This window comes from Rhinolophus ferrumequinum, chromosome 3 (assembly GCF_004115265.2).
Source record: "Rhinolophus ferrumequinum isolate MPI-CBG mRhiFer1 chromosome 3, mRhiFer1_v1.p, whole genome shotgun sequence".
Taxonomy (NCBI): Eukaryota; Metazoa; Chordata; class Mammalia; order Chiroptera; family Rhinolophidae; genus Rhinolophus; species Rhinolophus ferrumequinum.
In genome coordinates, this window is record NC_046286.1 from 81,864,927 (window position 1) to 81,890,988 (window position 26,062).

Below are 26,062 nucleotides of genomic sequence, written 5' to 3' on the forward strand. Positions count from 1 at the left end.
ATCTATTGATTGGTTTCTAAAATGTGTCTTTCTAAAAAATTCAAGAGAATGATGCAGAGTGTTATAGACTGGATTGCAGATTTTTTTTTTTTTTTAATTAGCAAAGAGAAATGATTGTGTAGCTTTAATTTTCCTTCTTGGGAGGAGTAGCACAGGGAGAACTATGAATCGCTGGCTTACATTTGAGTTCTCAAAGTGTGGTCTCCAGACCAGCCAACATCACCTGGAAACTTGTTAGAAATGCAAATTCTTGGGCCCAATTCCAGACCAACTGAAATCATATATTGTGGGGATGGGCCCAGCACTCTGAGTTTGACCAAGTCTTCCAGGTGATTCTGACACACCTCAAGTTTAGTTAATACTTTATTTCAGTGAACTATTATACTTTGTAAAACATGCATACTTATTTGCTGCATGTACCAAGTGACACAGTTGAGTGGGTAAGAAACATAATTTAAAATATACAGCCAAGTAACAAATTGTTACTGGTAAAACTTAAAAAACAGTAAACCCGTTCCTCCTTTCCTACTAGTTTTACTTACCTTTCTTAGTTTCCCTCTTGTCTCACTGAAATGCTGATTAGCTCTAGATTTGAGTAATTTAACATCCACTTCATTTTTTCAACAAGCTCATGCTCAAACTGCAACTAGCAGTCATAATAAACATTTCTTAGGTTTCCCTACAACCTCTTAAGTATTAACTACATTTTTAAAATAGAAAAACAAGAAAAACTGAAAGATTAAATCCATTTATCCAGCACTAATTATTATGTATCCATTGTGTCTCAGCCTACTCTAACAGTCTGGGGAGATAGCAGTGAGCCTCAGAGACAAAAACCTCTGCCCTCAGGGAGCTTCCATTTTATTGGATGCTTCATTGTTTTTAGTCTGGTGGCCCTTTTCTAAAGAGGGATACCTTTAGTATTTGTACACGTTACTCTTCTGTTTCTCTACTTCTGTTTGCCAATAAAGAGTACCAGGATGCATACTGATATTGAATATTAAAATCATTTATTTATGAATTACTTTAGAAAAGTATAATTTCTTTAAATTCCCTTAATGAACCATGAGCTATGAGTAAATTTAAAATTACTAGTAAAAAAAAACTAGATACAATGTTTTTAAACAAAAATAAAATCAAGTGTGCAAATAGCATATTATTCACAATTTTAGGTAGTTATACATTTTATACTCCATAGTTGAAAGCAGTGACTTATACAGATTATATATAACAATGTATCCCTTATGATAAATGAAATACTCTTTACCCTACTGTATTTATTACTTGGTTTTATTTACCAGATGCTACTTCACTGGCCAGGTCGTTTCCACAGCCACAAGTGTGAGAGGCAGTACAATTTTTTTAAAAAACATATAAACATACAAATTTGTAAATATTAAAGTGAAAAAAATTTGTTAATTTAAGTTTGTTAAGGATATAAACACATGAATACATAAATATTAAAAAAAACTTAAAAACAAACACATATATAGAGAAATAAGTTATGAAAGGGTTTTCCAATAGACAGACCTGTATGTGCCACTGCAAAACTACTTCAGTAAAGCCCTTTCTAAATTTGAACAGGCACCTATAGGAATTCAAAAATGTCTAAATGAGTTAGAATTTTCATTATTCTCTTTTGGGGTGAGGTATGGGTCTACTTTTCTGTGCTAAAATATAGATAACAGATATAATAGCTATTACTTAAAAATAACGAGGTCTGTCTTGAGAATGAAATTAAATCTCTTTTTGATGCTTAATGAATGGCATCTTCAGGAATTCCTGAGCAGTAAGTGCAAAGAGTCATAGTCCTTGATATTTTGAGACAATCTGTACAGAAACTCTTGAGAACTACTTAAGAGCACTACTAAGGACATTTGCTAAATTTATTAACAGAATTCATTAAAATCATAAACAATTTCTAAAAAGATGAATACCATTCATATGACTCATATAATAAAAATCTCAAGTGTGTGCTAAATATATGGCGCTGAACACATAGCATGGAAAATACAAAGAAATAGAGCATACAGTTTGTGACCTGAAGATGCTCAGGATATAATTAAGAAAAATATATTGTTTTAAATATTATATACTTAAAAATATTATAAATGTTTAGCATAAATATATTTATAATGATCTGTTTTATGAAATATTTTATTTAAAAACATCTCATTTAAATGTTTTAGTTTTATTGAAATAAGGTTTTAAAATTCACTGGTTCTAAAACAAGTATGTAAACCTCAGTCTGGGTTTTTTTCAGCATCAATATACATCTATGGTTATTATTTAATAATCTACTATGCTATAGATATGTCTGTGGATCTGTCTAGATATATCGAGAAATATATGTATTTACCATATAATTAATGCTTACTATGTGCCAGGGATGTGCTAAGCATTTATGCATATTTTACACTATACAGCATATATATGTGCTTTATTATGTATAATATATACTTATACATTACATACACTATGTATTTTACACCATATATAGTACATGTATATTTGTGCACACACACAAATTTATATCTACCGTATTTAGTATTTAACATGTGCCTTGTTTCTTTAATTATAAATTAAAATAATTATTATTTGTCTAAATCATACAGTTTGGCAGATTCTAGATGGTTAGCAGGTCTGCTTTTCTCCTAAGCCTATGCTTTTAATCTCTAAACTTACATACGTATTTAAGTTTGAAGTTACAGGCCTTCGCGGAATTAAGTAAAATACAAGGCTGCTTGGTTCACTGCCTGCGACTTTCTTTAGGATTATGGCAAAAGAAGGGTCTTACAAACTTAATATTTCCATTAAAGAAGGCACCTGAAGACAACCATTAAAGCATTTTTCTTCGTATTAGTTTTTCAGGCACGATTTGTTGAGCCCACCAAACTGGGAAATTGAAATGGGCTAAGATGACAGCTTATACATGTATATTAACACGTGTATGCATTTGCTCATTGCCGTTTATATTTAAGGGTGGAGGAAATTACTGAAATGACTACAGGCAGAAATAATCTGGAAAGATTTTGTGAAGGGATCTTGAGTAATAAATAGAAAGAGGAAAGCTTTTTAGGTTGCTGATGGCCAGACATCAATATTTAACTGCTCTTCTATTTAAACACTGAGGCTTGTCTATTTCTGATTCTAACATCAATGATGAGGCAGAAAGAGAGTTAACAAAAAGTGAGTCCAAGGCGGATTAGCGGAAGGTGATTTGATCAGAACTTTGCACCGCCCCATCCCCTCTTGGGGATAGCCCAGCCTCAGCCCTTAGGGATAAATGTTTTTGTCGAAACACCCCTAGAAAAGGGAGATAAAACCCCAAGTGGAATTAGACTGCTGGAGCCTGCCCATACTGTGAACTCCATCCTCATTATAATACAATTAGAATAAAAAGAACATTATAGCTTGCCCCACCCCCATGGGTTTTTCTGGATAAGAATATGCACAGAAAGAAACGTGTTATATAACCTGCACATGTCCATCAAATGACCTCAGTCTATTGTCAAATGTATATCACATCTTTTGCTGTAAGAAAATTACCCACTCTCTCCTATATAAGAAAGCTAACCTAAGGCACGGGGCAGCCGTCTTCTCTAGACACTGCCACTAGCTTCCTTGTTGCCTGACTTTAATAAAGCCTTTCCTTGCTTTCTCATGTTTCTGAGTCTTGTGAATGCTTTCACATTCTGTGAACGACTAGGGGCATCCAAATGCAATACAGTCAATCCAAATATTTGAGGAGAAGCTCATGTCCACGCGAGTGAGCATGTGGGCTAGCAGGGAAGAAGAGAAGAATTAGTAGAAGGATAATGAAGAAAGAAGCTTAATGGAAAATGTCCCTGGTTTGACATATAATTCTAATTGTCATACATATGGAGATGCAGACAGTTCAACAGGAGGCTCTAAAACTAACAAACAGCATTTCAAATGGCAAAACAGAAATCAGCAAATAGAATTTTTAAGAAGTAAATGGAAAATTCTGAGCTTAAGGACAGATTAGTAGAGGGAAAGCACTTCTAGAATGGGAAATTAGTGAAAATTGGCTCTTTCATAAAAGCAAGAACATTGGAAAAAATTGTTATAATCAACTTTCTAGGAACTCTGACAATTAGCCAAAGGATTGCAACAATCCAAGGAGGAATTTAAGAAAAACAGTTGAATCTTGGTAAACACAACAAGGTCTGTGGAGTTTTAACCTGTCCTATTCCCGTTACTTTCTTGCCAGCTCCATGGCAGCCTTAGAAAGCAACAGACTCACAACTACAGTAACTCTGAAAACTAGCAGGCCAGCCATCACAGGAGAGGGCGGAACAGGTCAGAGTGCCTCCAAATCCCCATGTCCAGAGAAGTGCCACTATATGGCCTATGTAGCAGCGCCTGAAAAGCTCCATTCTCAGGGCTTGTCTTTATGTGATGTGACTCAGAGCCAGCTGTGTGAACAGCGATATCCCTAGGGCATTTGTTAAAAATAATCAGTTGCAACTTAGGTGGTGATACAAGTTAGGACAAATAAGGGGATGATCAAAACATTAAAAAGAAAAACTGGGAAGTGATATGTCTACAGGGTACTCTGAAAAGCTCCAACACAGTCCTGGAAATCTAAAGGGCCACGCATGTGCAGGACGTGTGTGCCCAGGGAGACCAGAGAAGGCTGGCGTCTTTCCCTCTGACTGACTTTTACAGTCTGGGCAAACAAAAAGTGAAGTCTATGCAATGTAGTTTTGAACTGCCTATTGAAGCACTGGAAATATGTCCTGACATACATACAGAGCCCCTTGGAAAAGGCTGCAGGATTTGGATTCGGGCATTTAAAGAAACCTGTCTAATCATTAGCTGACCACTACACTAACCAAGCGGACACTTCACTAGTTAGTTACACATCACAAAAAATACAGACTTTATAGAATTATTCCAGGAAAGTCACTAACTAAATACACATATTAACAGTAACAATAACAAAAATGACAAACCATGGAAGGGTGAGGGTAGAGAATCTGATTTCTAGGTTTGCCACATTATATTATCTCAAATGTCAAGTTACCAACAAAAAATTACAAGATACATAAATAAACAGCAAAGTATAACACTACACAGGAATCAAAGTCAATAAAAATTGTCCCTGGGAAATCTGGGCTTATAAGACAAAGATGTTAAATTAGTGTGAAAGTACACACACACACACACATACACACACACACACACACTGGGGGTACCAAAAAAATGTATGTAAGTGGACACTTTGGTCAATGTTGCTCAAGCAGTAGTTTGCTGTAATCAGAAGTGTCTGGATGCTGACGGTAACCACTTTGAGCACCTCTTGTAATTGCACAAGTCAAACGTGACATGTATTCATCTTTTGTTATCGGTATATATTGAGTATCACAATTTTAATACCATTTTCCTTTCTTATAATGTGTATACATTTCTCTCTCTCTCTCTCTCTATATATATATATATATAGGTATATATATATATATGTATATATGTAGAAATATCTCTATGTAGATATATATACACACAAATATATATCTACATATATATATCTATATAGAGATAGCTCTACCTATATATAAAATATACAAAGACCTAAAGGAAACCACCTCTAAAGAATTAAGAGAAAGTATGAAAATGATATCTCAGGAAATACAAAATACCAATAAAAAGATAAAAATTATTGAAAAAAATAAACAGAAATTCTGGAGCTGAAAAATATAATATTAACTAAAGAGGCTGAACAGTAGATTTGAATTGGCAGATTAAAGAATAAGTGAAGTTTTAAGATAAGTTAATTGAGATTATCTAGTCTGAGGAACAGAAAGAAAAAAATGAAGAAAAAAATGATGATCGTTTCCTGATAAAAACACTCAACAGAGTAAGAACACAACGGAACTTCCTCAACCTGATAAAGGCTATACAATGGATGGTGGATTTTGTTAAATGCCTTTCCTGTATCTATTGAGATTACTGTGTGGGTTTTGCCCTTATTGCTATTAATAAGATCTATTACATTGATTTGCATATGCTACACCAGTTTGTCATTCCTGGGACAAATCCTGCTTGGTCATGGTGTATAATACTTTTTATATTTGTAGATTCTGTTAACTAGTATTTTGTTGATGTTTTTATATCAATCTTCATAAGAGACTCTGGTCTGTAGTGTTCTTGACTAGTATTGGGATCATGGCAATACCGACTCCATAAAATGAGTTGAAAAATGTTCATATTGCTTTGAATTTTTGGAAGATTTTATAAAAGACTGATGTTATTTCTTTTTTAAAGATCTGGTACAATTCACAAATGATGCATTCTGTGCCTGGACTTTTCTTTGTGGGAAGTTTTTTGATTGCTAATTCAATCTCTTTACTTTTACAGGTCTATTTAATTTTCTTTTTTCTTCTTCAATCAGTCTTAAGTTGTGTCTTTCTAGGAATATGTCCCTTTCATCTAGGTTACTTAATTTGTTAACGTACAGTTAATAACAACACTCCCTTGATGTCCTTTTTATTTCTCTAAGGCCAGTAGTGGTATCTCCTTTATCATTCCTGATTTTACTAATTTGAGTGTTGTCTACTTCCCCTCCTTGGATCAGCCTAAAGTTTTGTTAATTTTCTTGATCTTTCAAAAAACCAATTTTTGATGTCATTAATTTTCTCTATTCTTTTTCTATTTGCAATTTATTTCCATCCTAATAGATCTGTTAACTTCAGCTTTGTTTCTAAAATCAGAAACTTATTTCTACATTTGGCATAATAAACTCTATGAATCAATACATACATATACATCTATATATATAACATATATTTTAAAATTATATCTGGTTTATATAATTATATAGTAAAATATAATAATTTTCCCAGTTAGAAAATTGCAAAGGATTTGAAAAGATTCTTCAAAGAAGATATACAAACAGCATTTCAAAAGATGATCACATCTTTAGTAATTAAAGAAATGAAAATCAAAAATTACAAGACACCACTTTCTACCCACTGTGATGGCTATGATAACAAGTGACAAGGCAGTAACAAGTGAGGATGAGGTGGTGGAGAAATTGAAACCCTCATACATGGCTGGTGCAATTGTAAAATGGTTGAGAGCCACTATGCAGAACATTTTGGCAGTTCCTCAAAATGTAAAACATAGAGGTAACATATGACGCAGCAATTCCGCTACTAAATATATATGCAAGAGAACTGAAAACTGTTCACACAAAATCTGGTATGTTAATGTTCATATAACATTATTCATAACAACTAAAAATGGAAGCAACTCAATGCTCATCAATGGATTAATGCATCAATAAGATGTGGTAAATCCATATAATAGAATATTATTCAGCCATAAAAAGGAATGAAATTTTGATGCTTGCTATAACATGGAAGAGCCTTGAAAATACTATGGTAAGAGAAAGACGCCAAATACAAAAGGTCAGATGTGATATGACTGCGTTTATATATTGGGAATAGGCAAATCCATTGACAGAAAGCAGTTCAGTGTTTGCCAGGGACTAGGGAGAGAGGGCAATGGGGGTGGGGGCGACTACTAATGAGTATGGGATTCCTTTCTTTGGTAATATTACATATGTTTTAAAATTAGAGAGTGGTGATGGTTGCAAAACTCTGTGAATATATTAAAACCTAATGAATTGTAGACTTTAAAGGGTGTGTTATATCTAAAAATAGCTATTAAAAATAACATCATAGAAATTATGGTTATGGGGAATAAAGCAACATATACAAGCAAAAATAGAAAGGAGACCACAGCTCTCCATGTCAGAGCTGAATCAAGGAGAACCTTGATTCTGGCTATGGAAATGGAAATATAGTGCAAGGAGAAAGCAATACATAAGGGAAATAGATATGCTTAATATATTACCAAGGTTTTCTTGGTAAGAACTAAGCAGCTGATAGTATCAGTGATAGAAAATTAAAGTGGGAAGGCCTGATCAAGGCCTGGGGAACACAGCAAATTTATTGAGCTGTATTCCTGTTTAAGTTTGTTAGGTTACCAAATGGTTAACAGCCTAAGTACTTATAAAGATTTCTGTAGTAGAATGGAGAAAGGAAAGAATAATTAAGATTAGAAATATCAGCTGAGGAGTCCTTCATACGTAGGTGTCAACTGAAACTTCAGGGTGCACAACGAGCTTTACCAGTAGGTCTCCAGGAAGAAGGGAGAAAGCCAGTCACCTCGTTCTTGGGTGATACTCAAAATTACCTTCTCATTCCTTCACTCCTGTTCTTCAAACAGCTGTCTGTGGCATGTGGGTAGCATAGTTTGAAGCAGAGCAGGTGTTTGTAATTTCCTTTCTCAAGGTCACAGGTGACTCTGCCAGTGCACTAGAAAAACCACAGCTTCTGGGTCTCTTTCTTCCCACCAAACCCCAAGACCCCCTTCTCACATCCAGATTACTCTCTGCTACTTACGTGTCTTTAACTCAGCCCACAGCTATTAGAATTGAAGTGCCATTACTCCTGTGAAATCTACTAAGACTCTATCCACTAACCTCCAATCATATCTGAGGAAAACTTCTTGGTGGGTGGTGGGATTATTTTCCAAGAAAAAAAATTGAAAATTGGCTTTCTTACATAACTTACATGAAAGATTTATTAAGAGGGAGGAATCTGCATTGGGCTATGTCCCCTCCTCAAATCAAGGCCTTCCTGACCCTTTCTATCTGTCATTCTGGTCAGCATTTCCATTACCACCCCATGCCTAATTCCACTGCAAGTTCATAGTGGATACAAAAATCAAATGAGAAAATACACTGTACATAGCAGAGCTTTTAAAACTATAAATTGCTTTTATAAGTGTTAATTACTGTTAATATTTTCTGAGCTGCTCCCGATTTCCACAGGATCTGCCTTGTGCCACTGTCATTACAGTTTAGTGCTTTATTCACATAAACTGATGCTGCTTTTAGGGAGCTAATATTGTTGGCTCACCTACCACAGTGCAATAACACGTTCAATTTAGATGTTTCTAGGAGACCCTTACAGACCTTTTGTGTTTCAGTTTCCCTACAGAGAAATGATGATAATCATAATACTTTTATCTCATAGAATTATTATGAAATTCAAGTGAGATAACCTACATAAAACACTTTGTACAGTGCCTGGTACATAACACATGCCCAATAAGTGTCAGGTATAATTATTCAGTTCTTAAAGTTCTTCAAGGTATTATAGAGAAATGATGTTTTGTAGTAAAATATTTCTGTAGAACACCCACAATTATAAATATGACCATATTTTCCAAACCAAATGTAGATCTACTAACTTCAACTCCATTTCTGAAAGCAAAAATTTATTTCTAGGTTTGGCAAAGGAAGTTTTGGATCCAAAAAATGCCCTCAGAGAAGTCTGCTCATGTTGCTTTATAAGTAAGATATGACCAGGCAGAGATATAGTGACAAAAAACTATGAAGTTTCATTAAAAACAGACAAGAAATTTCATTTCCTACAGGAATTGATCTCAACCTTTACGCATTAAACTAATCTGTGACCCAATTATGTGGTTGTACCAAGAGGTGTTTGTGTTACTCACTGCTATACTGCCATCTCTGCCAAAGACTAATCTCAGGGACACTGAGATGATGGCAGGATAAAGAGCGTGACAGAAAGAAGAAACTGGGTGAACTCATATATGTTTACCAGGGCAAAAGAAAAAATCTACAGGACATCAGTGTGGCAGATGGTAGATGTTCATCTAGGCAGGAAGAACAGAACACTACTTTAATAACTTTGATAAAGTCTCTCCCGAAATGGAAAATAATATTTCGTAAGATAATGAGTGTTAATTTTTTTCTTTTCTAAATAACTGGTTTCTTCGTTTTATGGCATGATCAATTCAAGTGTCAGTTTCCGCTGTAGAATTTAATGCTTCCTTAAAGGGATTAAGTTTTATATTGAGTGGCAGGAAAATTTCAAGTCATCACCAAATCTTATTTTAAAAAATACAAGTATTTTCATTAACAATGGCAGCGATGGGCATTTGTGAGTTGATTTGGTGGACATAACTACCATGTGTATAATATATGGAAGTGAATTATAACTGAATCCTGAGAAAAGGAAGAAAGAGAAATGATTTGAGCAAGCATTCAGGGATGACTATCAGAGATTTGCTTAGATTTTCTGCTTCAGTATGTTCTCCTGGAAGAGTAAGAGCAGTTTAAAAACATTCACAGAACTTTAGACCCAAAAATGGACTTAAAAGATCAACTTCTTCAACCTTCCTCATTTTACTAACTAGAAAAGTTTTAAGTCCTTGGTAAAGGACCCTGCCACAACTGCCTTGCTCTATTCCTCTGTCAAATGATAAAATCCAGTCTGCATCTTTCTCCTGCTCTATTTAAGTTGCTGGATCTGTCCTTCTATCTGAGAAATGTTTATTTTGAATGTAATACTGTTGTATAAATACCAAATTCAATTTTTCACTTTTGAAGAACATGGAAAAAGGAAACATTTAATTTATATTCTATACAATAGATTTATATCAAGGCTGCCCTTTTTGGAAAATGTTACCTTCTTTTGTGAAATTAGTCAGCAATACACACACAAGGCTAAGCTATGTAAATTGCTGTTCTATTTTCCATCCTGCTCTCATGACAGGTTGCCTGAATTGCTAGGTCATCATGCCTCCTAATGTAACCACCTAGCTTCCTTTATAGGGACGTGTTCCTATGTTCCCACACATTTCTGGCTACCTATGATAGATATCACAGAAACTCCCTCCGTTTCTATCCCCCCTTGGCTTCCAAGATGCTACACTATTCCTGATCTCCTGTCTCTCTTCTCTCTTCTTCCAAATCCAGCCTGGCTCTTTGCTCTTACTTATTTCTATAGTTTCAGCGTATATTCATTTATTCATTTAAGTAGTATCTACTGACAGTCTACAAGCAGTAGTGAATAAGACAGACATGGTCCCTGCTTTCATGGAACTTACATCCTATTGAGGAAAACAGGTAATAAACAACAAAACAACTGAAGAAAAAATTGCAAATTGGGATAAGTATTAAGAAGGAAAAAAACAAGGTGTAATGCTAACGACTAAGTAAGGGGTGGTGAAAGAAGATCCTTTGAAAAGTTGACATTTACTGGGCTCTAAAGAAAAAGAATTAGGAAAGATCACCAAGAGCAAAGATGTGTCATTAGAGACCAAGGCTAAGATCATCCACACGCTTGTACAATTACTGTGTACGAATGCGAAAGCTGGACAGTGAAGAAGGTTGACAGGAAAAAAAAAAAACTGATTCATTTGAAATATGGTGTTAGAGGAGAGCTCTACAGATACCCTGGACCCTCAGAAAGATGAACAAGTGGGTCCTAGAGCAAATTAAGCCTGAAATATCAGTGGAGGCAAAAATGACAGAACAGAAGCTGTCCTACTTCGGGCCCATCATGAGAAGGCAGGGTGCTTTGGCAAAGGTAATAATGCTGGGAAAAGAGAAGGCAGCAGAAAAAGAGGAAGACCACACATGAGATGGACTGACTCCATAAATGCAGCCAGAGGCAAGAGTCTATGGAGCTGAGCGGGGCTGAGAGGACAGGATACTGTGGTCACCAGCGTTGGAGCCAACTCAGTAGCATGTAACACACACAAAGAAAAAGCCTGTTACGCAAAAGGGTGCAAATATTACTGGCAGTGAAGCCAAATGTTCAAAAGCCTATGTGTGAGTAAGCGAAAGCTTGGTTGTATTAAAAAAAAACTCAGTGGAGAGCGTCCTAAGGTGATGCTGAAGAGGTAGGCAGCGACCACATCATGACGGTCCAACAGGCGCCAGGAAAGGGTTTGGGTTTTATTCCAAATGGTAGGAGACGTTACTGAAGAGTGTTATGCAGGAGGATCACCCATTCTGAATTCCATTTCAAAAAGATCTCCCTGGCTGTTATGACTTAATGAACTGATGAATAAAGTGATCACACATTTAGGATTGGCCAGGATGGTCCCAGTTTGTGCTGTTATCCTGGTGTAACTGAACTTCTGCGCTGACTCCAAGCCAGAGTCAGGATATGCAATAAATAAATAAATACATAAGAAAACAAACTTTAAAAAATGAAAAGAGAAAAAGAAAGGAGGTTGGTCAAGACACAGGCAGACCGCGTTATGGCAATCTTTATCAGATTTCCTGGTTCCTGACATCCCTCACCTAGCTGGGACCTTGGGGTCCTCCATTTGATTCTTGACCTGAGAATCTTCTCAGGCTTCGGATATGTTCTTATCCTCATTATCTGGCCATCTCTCGTGATTAAATAATATTCAGTATCTGGTACACAGAAATCTACTGAGTGGGGTAGTGTGTCTTAACTCATTTATTCTTCACAGCGATCCCTGAGGTAAGTGTGATCACCTCACAGCGATCCCTGAGGTAAGTGTGATCACCCACTCTTACAGAGGAGGACACTAAAGCACAAAGAGGTCAAGAAACTTGGAGCAAAAGTGGCTGAACCAGGAACCCAAGCCAGGGAATTTGGTTCTGGACTCAGTGTTCTTAACACTTCTTCTAACATTACTTCTCAGTGTGAGAGACCCAGATACGTTTATGGGGCTGAAAGTAGCTCAGAGTGGCCGGAGTGAGTATTGGGGAAAAGCGGGAAATAAATTTAGAAAGGTAGCTGAAGGGTTTCAAATGACATGCTCAATACTTTATTGTCAACTGGTAGGAGATGGGAGTCCATCACAGGATCTTTAACACATGATCATATTTAGGCTTTGGATAAAGAGCTCCATCGAGAACAGATATGGGAGGTGAGTAGGCGGAGACCCGTTCATGATTCAACTTTTTCTAAAGACCGGATCTCTGCCTCCTTCCTTGATGGGGCCTTTCAAGACCCCTGTTGTGAAGAATCTGCCCCTGTGACTTCCCACAGCTGAAGCCTGAGCCTTCTGACTACTGGGTCTCCCTTCCAGATGCCAGAGCTGAAGAGTGTGGCTCTCTCAAGCACAACAAATTTAGATCTTCAAACTTCTCTTTTTTGAGATCCAGGCCTATATTCTCAGTTCTCTGCTGAACATTTCAACTTGTTCATGGGCTCAACACAGCTAAAGCTGAATCTATTACTCTCTGAAAAATCACCCTTCATTCCTGTGTTTTAAAAACAACCTGTTAATTGAGTCATCATTCTCTCAGTAACCTATATCTGCAGTCTTGGAATCATCTTTTAGTACTTTTCTTTTGAGTTCCTATTATCAGTTCTGATCTCCAAATCTTTCTCAGAAGCATCTCTCTCTTTCCATTTCCATTGCCCTTTCCTTCTTCAGATCCTTATCACCTCAAATATGGATTATGGCAGCTTTACAACTCACTTAGTTTCTTCCTATCTCCACACACCTACAATTTCATGAGCTGCTTTTATTTTAACCTTTTAAAAACATTACCCCCTTGATCATATTCTCCTGCTCAAATGCTTTACTACTGCTTATACTGAGTAAGTCTTATTTCTTTACCTAACATCCAATGACCTTTATAAATCATGCCCAAATTACCGTTTCTAATCTTCTCTCTCTGCTTTAGTCAAACTATCCATCCATCTGTCACCTCTGTATTTTCCTTCTCCGATGGACTTTCCCATCCTTCCCTTATGATTCAGTAGTACCTTCCTACTCTAAACAGCCTTCCCAAACCACTCCAGGCCTGGGAATTCCTAGAGCACTCAAGGCCTAACCCACATCCCTGTGCTTGCGCACAAGCTGGCCTTGGGGACATGGTACCTGTTTTGTTTGCTCTCAATTTTTAACCATTTCATGTATCCGGATCTAACTGTTTACAGTTCACTTTTCTAATGACACCAAGAGCTACTCAAAGACACAAAGCCTGTTTTATGTTTTTTTGTATTTCTACTTTTCCCAGACCCACTTGGTGCTTGGTACTGTACTATCCTATGCACACTCCTAATGTTTACTGATAATTTAGAAAATAAATTCAGATTATTCCACTGTTATGTTATAGTCCTCCAATAACAAAACTTTCAGATTTTCAAAAGTTTGCCAGGTAGAAAAATTTAGCAAAGTCAAAAGGAAATTAGGGGAAAAAAGTCTAAGAAAAATGGCAGTGGAGTATGCTGATGGGAAAAATCAACATAAGCTTCATAATTTACAATGTCTGGATAAAAAAAAATAATGTGCAGATACTTAGAAAAATGTTATATTATGGACAACTCAGAAGTGGTCTTAAAGGACAACCTATTTAGCATTTATATTTGAATTTCAACAGAATTGCTCTGAATTGCTACTTTATTGATAAGTGAAAACAGATTCTTTTATGACTTAAGTTATAAAGCTTATAGTTTATCAGTTAGTTCCCTCTCCACCCTGCAATTATCTACAGGAAGAGATTGGCCATAGGTTCTATTTTATGAGTTTTATAGGGAAACATTCACCCCAATCTACATACTATGAATTCCTGGAAAATTCTACAGATTGGAGGAAATAAAGTGTTCCTTTGGATCAAAGGCATTTCACTTAAACTCACACATTTATCCATAAACAAGCTGCCCCAAATATTTTGTAAAAATGTGAAAGACATATTTTACATAGATATATGCATACAATTATGCTAATGTGTAATAATGCGATATGTAGCAACCTTGTGAACCTACAGAGCAGGTCAAATAATGATGACAATCTAATAACAAAAGCAACTCAAAATGTTGTAGAGTAAGTAAGTATACTTATAAAATTCAAGAGTCTCAGAATGAAATTAAATTTGTATGATTCAGACCAGTACAGTTATGAATAAGTTTAGTGTTAAGGGCAAGCAACATCACAAGTATCTCAGATAAATTTCAGAATAATAAAATACTCTAAAACACTTTAAAGTTTACTACTGATGAAAAATTATGTGACAAAAATTCATCAATCAAATCCTTAGAAAACCTAGAAGTGTAACTACAAAATGAATTAATTAATAGCTTATTAGCGTGGTCTTATAATGAGAAAGAATAATGAATCAATATTAAATTTCCAATCAAACTAGGATATTTAAATCTTAATAATAATGCAATACTTAGACAAATGGCAAAAGTGTTTCATAACTGGTACAATGCTGATGAGACAGCCTGGATTTTGTTTCAACCTGTTGTATGGTAGATGTGCAGGCTTCTGTGAAAATGCAAGCTGCAGTTTTGTAAATTGCCAAAAAATCCATTTGTTAAAAGAAAATTTGTTCTTATTAATAGGAGTTGTGGAATCATTAAATAAAATAAGAAGACCCACTATGGAAGGCAGTGTGGAGGTTTCTCAAAAAATTAAGAATAGAATTACCATATGACTCAGCTATCCCTCTCCTGGGTATCTACCCAAAAAACCTGAAAACATTTATCCTTAAAGATATATGTACTCTGATGTTCACTGCAGCATTATTTACAGTGGCCAAGACATGGAAACAACCAAAGTGTCCTTCAATAGATTGGATAAAGAAGATGTGGTATCTATAAACAATGGAACATGTACTATTCTGCCATAAGAAAAGATGAAATACTGCCATTTGTGACAACACAGACGGATCTTGAGATTATCATGCTAAGCAAAGTAAGTCAGACAGAAAGAGTCAAGAACCACATGATTTCACTCATATGTGGGATATAAAACTGAAAGCAACAAAGGAACAAGACAAACAAATAAACAAAAACTCACAGACACAGACAACAGTTTAGTGGTTACCAGAGGGTAAGGGGGGAAGAGGGTGGTAGAAGAGAGTAAAGAGGGTCAAATATATGGGGATGGAAGGAGAACTGACTCTGGGTGGTGAACGCATAATGTGATACATAGATGATGTGTTCTAGAATTGTACACTTGAAACCTATGTAATTTTACTAACCCTTGTCACCCCAATAAATTTAATTTAAAAAAATAAAGAAGAAGAAAGGACTAATATTAGTGTTACAGGTTTGTAATAAAGAAACTTCACAAAAATCAGTGATTACAATAGGCAATATTGATATTTGAATTTCATTGTACCAGTTTCACTAGAAGAGATTCAAAAACAATTCTCCGCAAATCACAAAGCGTTCTTTATATATTTGGCAGAGCTTACCCTGTTTTAATTCCACTAGACAGTAAGAAAAGCTATGGAAACTGCTGTGCATGTGTGTGTACATTAAAGGACAGGTATGTTTTAACTATGTTCCTCGCCTAATAACCTCAAACAAGAAAAGACCAAACTTGTGGGGGGAAGACTTCCTTATACTAGTTGCTATTTCTCTTTGATTTGCAAATAAGTCCTTCGTTTAAAGTAAATATGGGACTCAAGCCTGTGATAACTTAACTATTAACTAACTTTTACACCTGTCTTTCAGGTTTAGACAATGACCTCTGACTAATCTGAGTCTGATATTATCCTTAACTTGCTATAGGCTATAAGCAGGTGCAGCAACTAGTTCTTAAAGTGGCACAAGCTAATTATTTTCATGTAACCTAGTATTATGATTGTCTAATATCTTATTTGCTTTTCCTATAATACTGAGTGAATACCATTCAGGACAAAAATCAGTGAAAAGAGAGTCACACATTTAACCATCAAATCTGAACTAGGACATTAGGCATAAAAAACAAAAGAAAATCTATAATACATGCACAAGCAAATCAGGCTACCTAAATAAAAGAATAAGTATCAGACTAATGTCCAATGTCTCTCCTAAAATACTAAATGTCAGAAGGCAAAAAGATGATCAATTTCCACACAGTTTTGAGAAAAAAAGGTTTTGTCCAAACAATAAAAAAACCCTGGCAAGCTGTCTTATGCAAAAACAACTGAGAGATATTTGAAAACATGTAGATTCTCAATTTACATTTCTTGAAAAAAATAACTTGAAAATGTCCTCTTCAATATAAAGTACATTAAGAGCTCAGAATGAAAAAAAAATTAGTGTCTATAGCCAGATGAGAAGAAAGATCTGATCCTTTTTGATGGAGGGAATAATGCCATGTGGGCAAATTTGTTTTACTTTCTATGAAGGGCATCTCAAAAACAGACACGGTATTATTTATATCAGAAAGAAACAAAATTCCAAAGAAAAAAATTCAAGTTCATATACTAAATGAAAAAGAAAAAGGGAAATAAACAAATTAAAAAAGAGTGAGAAAAAACATAAAACAAAGGTACAGAGCTGGTTTTGTTCTCAGGCTAACCTATATTTACTTAAAGAACACTACATCACATTACAGTGCTATACCATCAAACTATCCTCTATAGCTATGTATTTGCTTAAAAGTTCATTCCAACGTGGTATGTCAAGAAACACATCTTTCCCTGTTATAGAGACTTGAGAAAGTTGTAGCTAGCATCTAGCACTCGCCTAGACCCAAGCCATTCATGGTGGTACTTGGAGCAAGGGGGAAGTGGGAGTGATAATGTGTAGAGAAGGAAGCTGGAAATTGGTGGTTAGGTACAAGGTCAAGAAGTTACTCAGGGCTCCAGCCTCAGTCATTCTGAAATCCTAGTCCACTCCCTTTCTTCTTTTCTCAGATGCAAGAAATATGACTCCTTTTAGGGCCAATATAGTACAAAGTTGGACCTCACAAATATCCCACCTTGTTAAATTTTTAGACAGACTTTTCCTATTTCTTCTATCTCTAAATATTTTCAGCTCTTAACCCCTTTAATGAAAATAAAGGCACATGGGTACAAAAATGGAAATTATGTAGAATTATATTTTGTACGAAAATCAGACTTTACCTTTCAGGGACCAGAGGATATTGGGGAATGAACACAGTTGTGATTCCATTTAGAGGTTATGGAGAAAGGGCCAAGGTTAACTGTCAGTAAGCAGGGGGGAGGGGTAGTAGACTATGCTTAGTTTGTAATAAAGAGACCGAGGAGAAAAGCTTAAAAAACCCCCAACACATCAAAAAGGAAGCTTGGTTCGACTCAAAGCCAGGAAAACTAATGAGTGTTTGAGGGAGTGCCTTTATAAAACAAGTATATTAAAACTTATTGACTGCACAGAGTAGAAATGTTATTAATATATTAGGAACTACCATCAAATAATCCAAATGGAAAAACATAATCAAAACACCAACGGTACTTAAGCCATTATTATGAGATATTGTCCCTAATTCACTGGAGTCATATTGAGATCATTAGGGCACTACTGTAAATGTTTACACCATTATTTCTCACGATTTCATGAAGATTTGGTTTTATTATTTTATCATTTAATTAATCTGGACATCTACAACCAGCCTACAAGGTAAGTCAAAAAAATCTGCCAGGCTGCACTTTTCTGAGTTCCAGAATGTTAAAAAAAAAAAAAAAAGGCAGAAATGTAAACACTGGTACCACAGGAAGGCCTATAGGAATTACAGAAATTTCAAAAGTATGCAAAATGATCCAATGAGTCTATTATTCAAATACGTTCGTTCATTTTTCATATTGTTAATCTTCAACTGTTTAATATAAAAGAATACAATTTACATAATGTTATGGCTACTAAAGGATAACTGCAACACACACTACAGTCAAGTATTTTTTTATGATTATTTTGATGAGTCATATCTCAAACACTAGTCTTTTCTGGAGCCCCGAATATTAAGTCATTAAACATGCTGAATTAATCATATGGCTTTATTACAAATAGAAAATGGAGTCAATTTGCCCTTCAGGAAAATATTATTTATCAATAAAATTCAAATATAGTTGAATATTTACTTTAAAAAGATATTACCAAAATTTTCTCACAGCAGGAAATGATGAGTTGTATGGAGTATCTGAAAGAGTTATTGTATACAAGGGACAAGAAATAAAATTATGCTTTGTGAAGACTAAGATACACTCTAGTCTATCTTACGAATCTTTCAAGTGGGAACTAGCAAGTGATGCATATTTCATACAAATATTATATTCAGAGACTAAAAGGGAAATTGAATCATCTTCCTTCTATATCATCTTCTATAATTATTTTTAACATAGTAAATAGATACTGAAATTGTTAAATGCCTTTTGTTGTCTGGTAGTAACAGAGGGATAAAAGAAAAGATTGCACTTCTATAATAATAAAGCACAGAAATCTGTAAGAAGATGAAGCATAATGGCTTTCTTTCACTATTACAAAACATTCCTCTAATTGATTCTAGTGCACAAAACAACACTCATTTTAAAGTGTGTAAATCACTTTGTATATAGATTTACATTACTTTATGAAAAGTACAAAAAGTATTTTTAAATTAAAAAACATTCCATCTATAACAGCATACAAGTGCCTGTAAAATTGATACAGCATCTTATTTTCCTAAATCTTGGCAAAAATTAGTAAGGTTTTCTTTCTTAATTAGAAAACATGAGGTTAACTTTCTTGAAGGGATATAACTTCTGACAAAAAGGGAGGGTATAAGAGTTTTCTACAGTGGCATTTTGTGTCACTATAACCAGTATCATTGCAGCTTCTTATGTTCCTCATGTAATAATCTCAAACAAGGAAAGACCAAACTGTGTTTTAACAATGCAGAAATAGATTGCCTTACCGTTGGTGGTCCATCTACATGATGGTTACAAGGCACTGTTTCTACGTTGACAATTCCTGTTAAAAGAAAAAGATTGTGAATGTTTGCTTATTAAACGTACCCATTTTATTTTGAAAACATTTATGTCAGTAAGACAGCTCCTACAACTTACAAGAAAAAAAGACTTTGCATCATGAATTCTATGGTCAGAAACAGCTGGAGAGTTTAGCTCAGAGATTTCACTCAAGGTGAGTTAAGCCAATTTTCCCATTTCAGTGGCCTTTGGAGATAACACAGCATATGTCCACAGCATGTTCTTGGCTCCAAAAATTGTGCCATTATCTCTGCTGCTGCATTTCTTCCTTGAAAGTTTTATTTCTCACTTGAGGTCATCAAGTTTTCATAAAGAAATATCAGAGGCTATGAAAGGAATCACTTCCTTATTTTCTCAAAAAGAACAAATGAGTCTATTTGAATTTCTCTTTGATCTGACTTCCTACTATGACACATTGTGCTATTTATTCAATGACCACGGAGTGTCTGGATAAAAAAGTTCCCCTGATTCTGTCCTCTAAAATGATAATATTGACTGCTAAACTTGAGAAAAATCCTTTTATCACGTGTGGATTTATCTTTTTGTCCCCCATGTCCTCCCTACTGCAGTGCATTTCTTTGTAATAAACAGCTTCTAATGATATAATTGCATCTCATCTGTAAAGACACTGGTTCAAAGTTAATCTCAAGTTAAAAATGAACACAGGTGTGGGTCTCATTTACTTTACAATCTCTGTCCATCAGCACACTAATATGTGAGTTTGGATATTAGAATAGATTGTTCAAATGCTAAAGGCTGTCACCTGCAGGGATGGTTAGAAGTGATAACTGCAATGTACTGTTAGCAGCAAATAGCGAAATTCCTCGTTGAAACAAAACACTAGTTCCTCTCATTCATAGGCATTTAACTTATTTTTCTTAAAGTATGATAAAGGATTAAGAGAGATAAACAAAAATAAAATCACTTTTTATCCAAAGATACAATCTTAGTTTTAAATTTAGACTGTGTATTGAAATATGATTTGGAAATACAATCATATGTGTTTGTTCAAACTTTCATCTTTACTTTCAGTTAAGAATATAGAGAAAGGTCTAAGTGTAAGAAAAAATATCCCAAAATAGCATCTTATTTTATGTAAATTTAACCTAAAAAATCTATATTTGTATCTTATTTCACTTTTATTAAGGTGAAGTTCACAATAAGTAGCTTGCTGTGCTGGCTATTTTTGTATGTCACGCTGGCTGGGCCACAGTACCCAGATATCTGATCAAACATCCCAGATGTTTCTGTGAAAGTGCTTTTTGGATGCTGTTAACATTTAAATCTGTAGACTGTGAGTAAAGCAGATTGCTCTTCATAATGTGGGTGGGTTTCATCTAATCAGTTGAAGGCCTTAAGAAAGACTGACCTCCCATGAAAGAGGGAGTTTAGCCATTAGACTGCTTTTGAACTCGATCCACAACTCTTCCCTGGGTTTCCAGCCTGCCAGACCACCCTGCAGATTTTGGAATTGTCAGCCTCCACAATTGTGCAAACCAATTCCTTAAATAAATCTCGCTGTCTCTATATACACATCCTATTGGTTCTCTTTCTCTGGAGAACCCTGACTAATACACTTAGTTTCTGGGAAATATTAAATAAAATAAAAAAACAATTATTTGTACTTATATTCTAAATTAAATATTTGTTCACTAAGTATATTAATTATGCAGAAATATAAAGCGTACAATTTATCACACAGTATTTTAAAATTAGAATACCTCAAAATAAACTTAAGAATATACAACATCTGTAGAGTAAATCAATCAATAAGTAGAAATATAAAAATAAAATCAATGTGTCAATAAATATTTACTACTAGACTGTACATTCTGACAATCTTTGCTTTTTAATGCTTGGACTATTTATATTTAATGTAATTACTGATGTGGCTGTGTTTAAGTCTGCCATCTTGCTATTTTACTGCATCTACTCTTGTCCCTTTCTTCCTACTTTTCTATACTCTTTCGAAATTATAAAATCTCTTTACTATTCTATGTCCCTGATAACTAAATTTTTAGCTATACGTCTTTGTAGTTTTTAATGGTTAGAGATTATAAGACATCTTTAATTTATTACAGTATACCATGAATTAGGATTTTCCATTTCACAAACAATAAAAGGAGAAACCCTAAAAACAGTATTATTCCATTTATCCTACCATCCTTTATGCTACTGTTATATTTTACTTCTACATGCTATAAATCCCACAATATACTGCCAGTATACTCGTTTTAAATAGTCAATAGTCTTTGAGAATTCAAAAAAAAAAGTTTCTTATAGTTAGATATATACATATTTATCCTTTCCAGTGTTTTCATTCCTCCCTGCAGATTCAGGCTTTCATCTGAGATCATTTCCCTTCAGCTTGATAAACCCTCTACAGAATCTCTTGCAGTGTAAATCTGCTGGTGACTAATTATATTGTTGTTGTTTTTTCCTGAAAAGTCTTTAATAGGTATCATTTATGAAGGATATTTTTGCCGGGTAGTGAAATCTAGGTTGGTAGACATTTTCTTTTAGCACTTTATTTTATTCCATTGTTTCTTATGAGAAGGTAACCATCATTTTTATTATTCCTCTGAATGTAATGCATTTTTTCCTTCAGCTGCTTGTATGATTTTCTTTTTAGTTTTCATTATTTTTAATAAGTTTAATTAGAGATGTAATTAGGTGTGGTTGCATTTACATATATCTTTCTTGGGGTTTGCTAAGTTTTTGTATCTATTAGGTTAATGTCTTTCATCAGAGTTATAACATTCTTAGCCCATTATTTCTTCCTCCCTTTTTTTCTATTTTCCTTCTGGAATTCCAATTATACCTGTTTAGACCATTTGATGCAGTCATATAGGTCTGATGTTCTGTTACCTCCTCTCCTCACCCCATGCTTTAATTCAGATAATATTTTTGTCCTGTCCTTGAGTTCAAAGATCCTTTCTTTGAAAGTGTACTTATCTGCTATTAGGCCCATTTAACTGTTTTTTTTTTTTTCCATTTCATCTATTACACTCTTCAGGTGTAGAATTTCCATTATTTCTTCTATAGGGTTTCTATTTTTCTGCTGAAATTCTCCATCTTTTAACTCATTTTACCCATGTTTCCTCAAAAATTATTTAACATATATATAAAAGTTATTTTAAAGTTTTTGTCTGCTAATTCCAACATTTTGATCATTTGTGGTTTCCTTCTCTGATTGTTCTCTTTCTTGATTATGGGTAATCTATTCCTGCTTATTCACATGCCTCATAATTTCTGATTGTAGGTCAGTCCTTCTAGATATTTAATCAGTAGAGAATGAAACAAACAAAAAAACAAACAACAAAAAAAATTCCCTCCAGAAAGGGGTCACACTTTGCTTTTTACAAAGCTACAGTGAAGGGTAGATCTTTTTGATCAATTCAGGAGTTGAAATGAGTTGGGGGCTGAGCTGTTGCTATAGTTAATTTCAGAATACCTATTAAATAATATTCAAAAAATAAGATCAGTTCCTCCCTCTAGGAGGACTTTGGGATTTAAGCCTCTAGAGGTTAAGGGAACTCTTTCTCTGCCTTTTCCCTAGTTTCTTATATGACAGTTTATGCCACAAAATTCCTGCGGGGGAGAACTGATGGCTGAAGAGGACTGACTCACATTTGGGGTCTTTCAGATTCCAATCCATCATGTCAGCCGACACGATCCTTAGAAGTTCAGCTATGTCTGTCTCAGCAAAGTCGCTTTGCCTATAAAAGTCTTGCTCCTTTGCTCTTCTGTCTCTCTATTTCAATAAATACTCCCAGGTATTAAAATGACTCCTGGTCAATACTATCTTATGGAGTAGGACTCGTTCCTCTATGAATTTTATTTCATTTATACTTCTTTTTGCTCACAGATCTGATTATTTTTTTAGTTTATGTGAGGTCTTCTCAATGCTGCAGTAATAGTGATGACATTACCAATCTCCACTTCCATTTAGTTATATTGCTGCCTTTTACTTTTTCTTTTTTCTTGTTTTTGGTAAATTTCAATGCATACTCTTTTTCCCCTGGATTTCTAATTTCTACCAATGTTTCAATTATGCTATTTGTTACCTTCTCAATTATAAAAATAATAAATACGTTCTGAATTATTTATCCAAATGAATATCCAAACCTCCCTCCAACCAAATACTGTAACAATACCTTCTTGCTCCACACCAAATTAAACTTTTAGAAGGCTGTTACTTCTTTGTTCTTTTATACAAATTTATACAGTTAAGTTTAAGTGGATGAAAATGCATACGAGTTTGTAGAAGTGTTAAGTATAGATTTATAAAACACAAAAATATTCTAAGAAAAAAACTTAATATTTCCTCTGTATCTAATAGAAAAACCTAATGTTTTCCTGTCTTGAGATTTCTGTTCTAATTCAGTTGTTATTTGGTTAGAGTACTTTCTAAATCCTTGTATATCCAAATATGCCTTCCGTGTTGACAGATATATGATACCTTGTCTGAATAATGAATTTTTGGATAAGAAATTCTTTATCTTGATTGTCTAGATATGTTGTTCTACTATCAGCCAGCTTCTAGAGTTCTAGATGAGAAGTCCGATGTTCATTTGACTCTCTTTTCAGTGTAAAGAACCTGTTGCTCTTAGAGGCTTATAAAAATTTCCCTTTATTTAGGAAGTCAGGAATTTCACCAGGGTGTGTCTAAGAATGTCTTTGGTATAATTAATCTTTTCGGGGGCTTGATAAGCTCTTTCATCTGCAGTCTTACTCTTCTGCTCAAGAAAGTTTTATTCTATTGTTTAATTTTGCAGCTCATCTTATTTCTAACTTCATAATTTATGTTTCTGATAGTTGTTCCACTTAATCTTACAGTTGAACACCTTCTTTTCCATTTGTCTAATGATTTTAAAATTTGAAATCAAGTAGTTTAGTTTCTTTCTAGAGGCCTACAAAGACTAAGACAAGAGATATGGAAGACCCTGGAGAGTATATTACAAGAAAAAGGTTTTTTTTTCTGGGAATCTTAATGCCAGTGTGTTGGGTAAGGGGTGGAGGTGGGAAAGCTTTGTTCTCCTTGGTGCTGAGCCAACACATGCGCAGGAAAAGTAGTATTCTTGTAAAGGAGCAGGTAGAAAATGTTTTTTTCAGAGTTCACTGAAGGTTTGCAGCCAGCAGAAGCTACAAGCCTTCTGGGAAACTGGCTATGTAACTGTCAGTTTAATACTTGTAGTTCATTAAAGACCTAGCAGATCCTATGGACCACACTGGACCTAAAAGGGACATATTGGCCTGAGAAATTTGCTTCCAGACCCTGTCTTTGGGAGATAGCTGTAACTTGCAACTGATAAGACTTGAGAGTAGAAGCTTACTCCTATGCCTCAGGAGAGGGGGAATAATTGTACAGGCTTTTGTGTTTGTTTTTTGCTACAGCTCAGACCTCTATCAGTATAGATGGGGCAACAAACCATAAGCATGCAAAAATACAAAACAACAACAACAACAAAAAACCCCAAACAAAACAAAACAAAACAAATAAACAAAAAAACTAATAACTCTTATAAGATGTTTCAGTAACCCCAAGAAGACCACATAACCTACCAGAATCGGTAGTGTCACTGATGACAACAGGAGAATTAGAGGATCTCTTAAATTAAAACATAACAAACAAAACTCAACAACTATTAAGAATTTTAAGATAATTAATTAACAAACAAAAAAGATAACCCCATTTGAAAGGAAGGAAACAGGGATTTCAGAAAGTAAATCAGTAGTTAGATAACATTCCCAAGGTCACACAACCAATGAGCAGCAAGCAGTACTATGACTGAAACCCATCCAAGTCACAAACCCTCCAGATCCATCTGTGTTTGTTTAGCCCCTGTGGTCAGGACCTGCTTTTATTCATATTTGTATCCACAGTACCTAATCCAAATGCTTGAAACACAGAAGGTCCACAAGAGTTGACTCAAACAATGACTGAATGAATGCAATCCATGCTGTATCCCCCATGTTCCTACGACATGTTACAATGCAGTGTTAACTGTGTACATTTATCAGAAGGTTTGAGTTAAATGTTCTAGGACTGGTTTCAAAATGTTAACTTACTACTTCCTTTGGTAATGTTTTTAAATTTCCTATAAAACTGAAATGTATTACTTAAAAATTTTTTCTAATTTTCCAGTCATTAACACACTCTAGAGAAGATAACTGAAGAAATTTTATACTTCTTGAGAGATGCTTTAGGTGTTTTATTTTTGTAGAAAACCAGAACCTGACATTTCATCCCAATTGTACTTGACTGACTTGAACAGCAGAATTATATATTTTTCAGTTTCCCTAAACTCTACCAACCTTCAATTCAGGACAACGATCAAAGGAAAGTGAGAACAAAGATCATCAAATTTATTGCAAATGTAAAAACAGGCAGGAATATGTGCCAAATTCTGACGTCGGAACATATATCCAGCTATCTGAAGTATCATCACCAAATGTTTATAAACTACCGACTAAGCATAAGGCACTGTGGTACGAACAGGAGAACCTGTATCCTCCCTTTCA

The 26,062-nt window shown here is 34.8% G+C and overlaps 1 protein-coding gene across 21 annotated transcripts in view; it reads right to left on the bottom strand.

The window, feature by feature from the left end:
* AHI1 (Abelson helper integration site 1) overlaps nucleotides 1-26,062 on the bottom strand; it is a 188,393-nt gene that overhangs the window by 65,365 nt on the left and 96,966 nt on the right. For all 21 annotated transcript variants that reach the window (XR_004422643.1, XR_004422644.1, XR_004422645.1 and 18 more), the window contains one exon: nucleotides 19,465-19,520. Coding sequence is in view for 12 of the 21 variants with exons in the window: in XM_033102480.1 (XP_032958371.1) it covers nucleotides 19,465-19,520 (56 nt within the window). In the remaining 9 variants the exon portion in view is untranslated. The remainder of the gene's footprint in view (nucleotides 1-19,464; nucleotides 19,521-26,062) is intronic.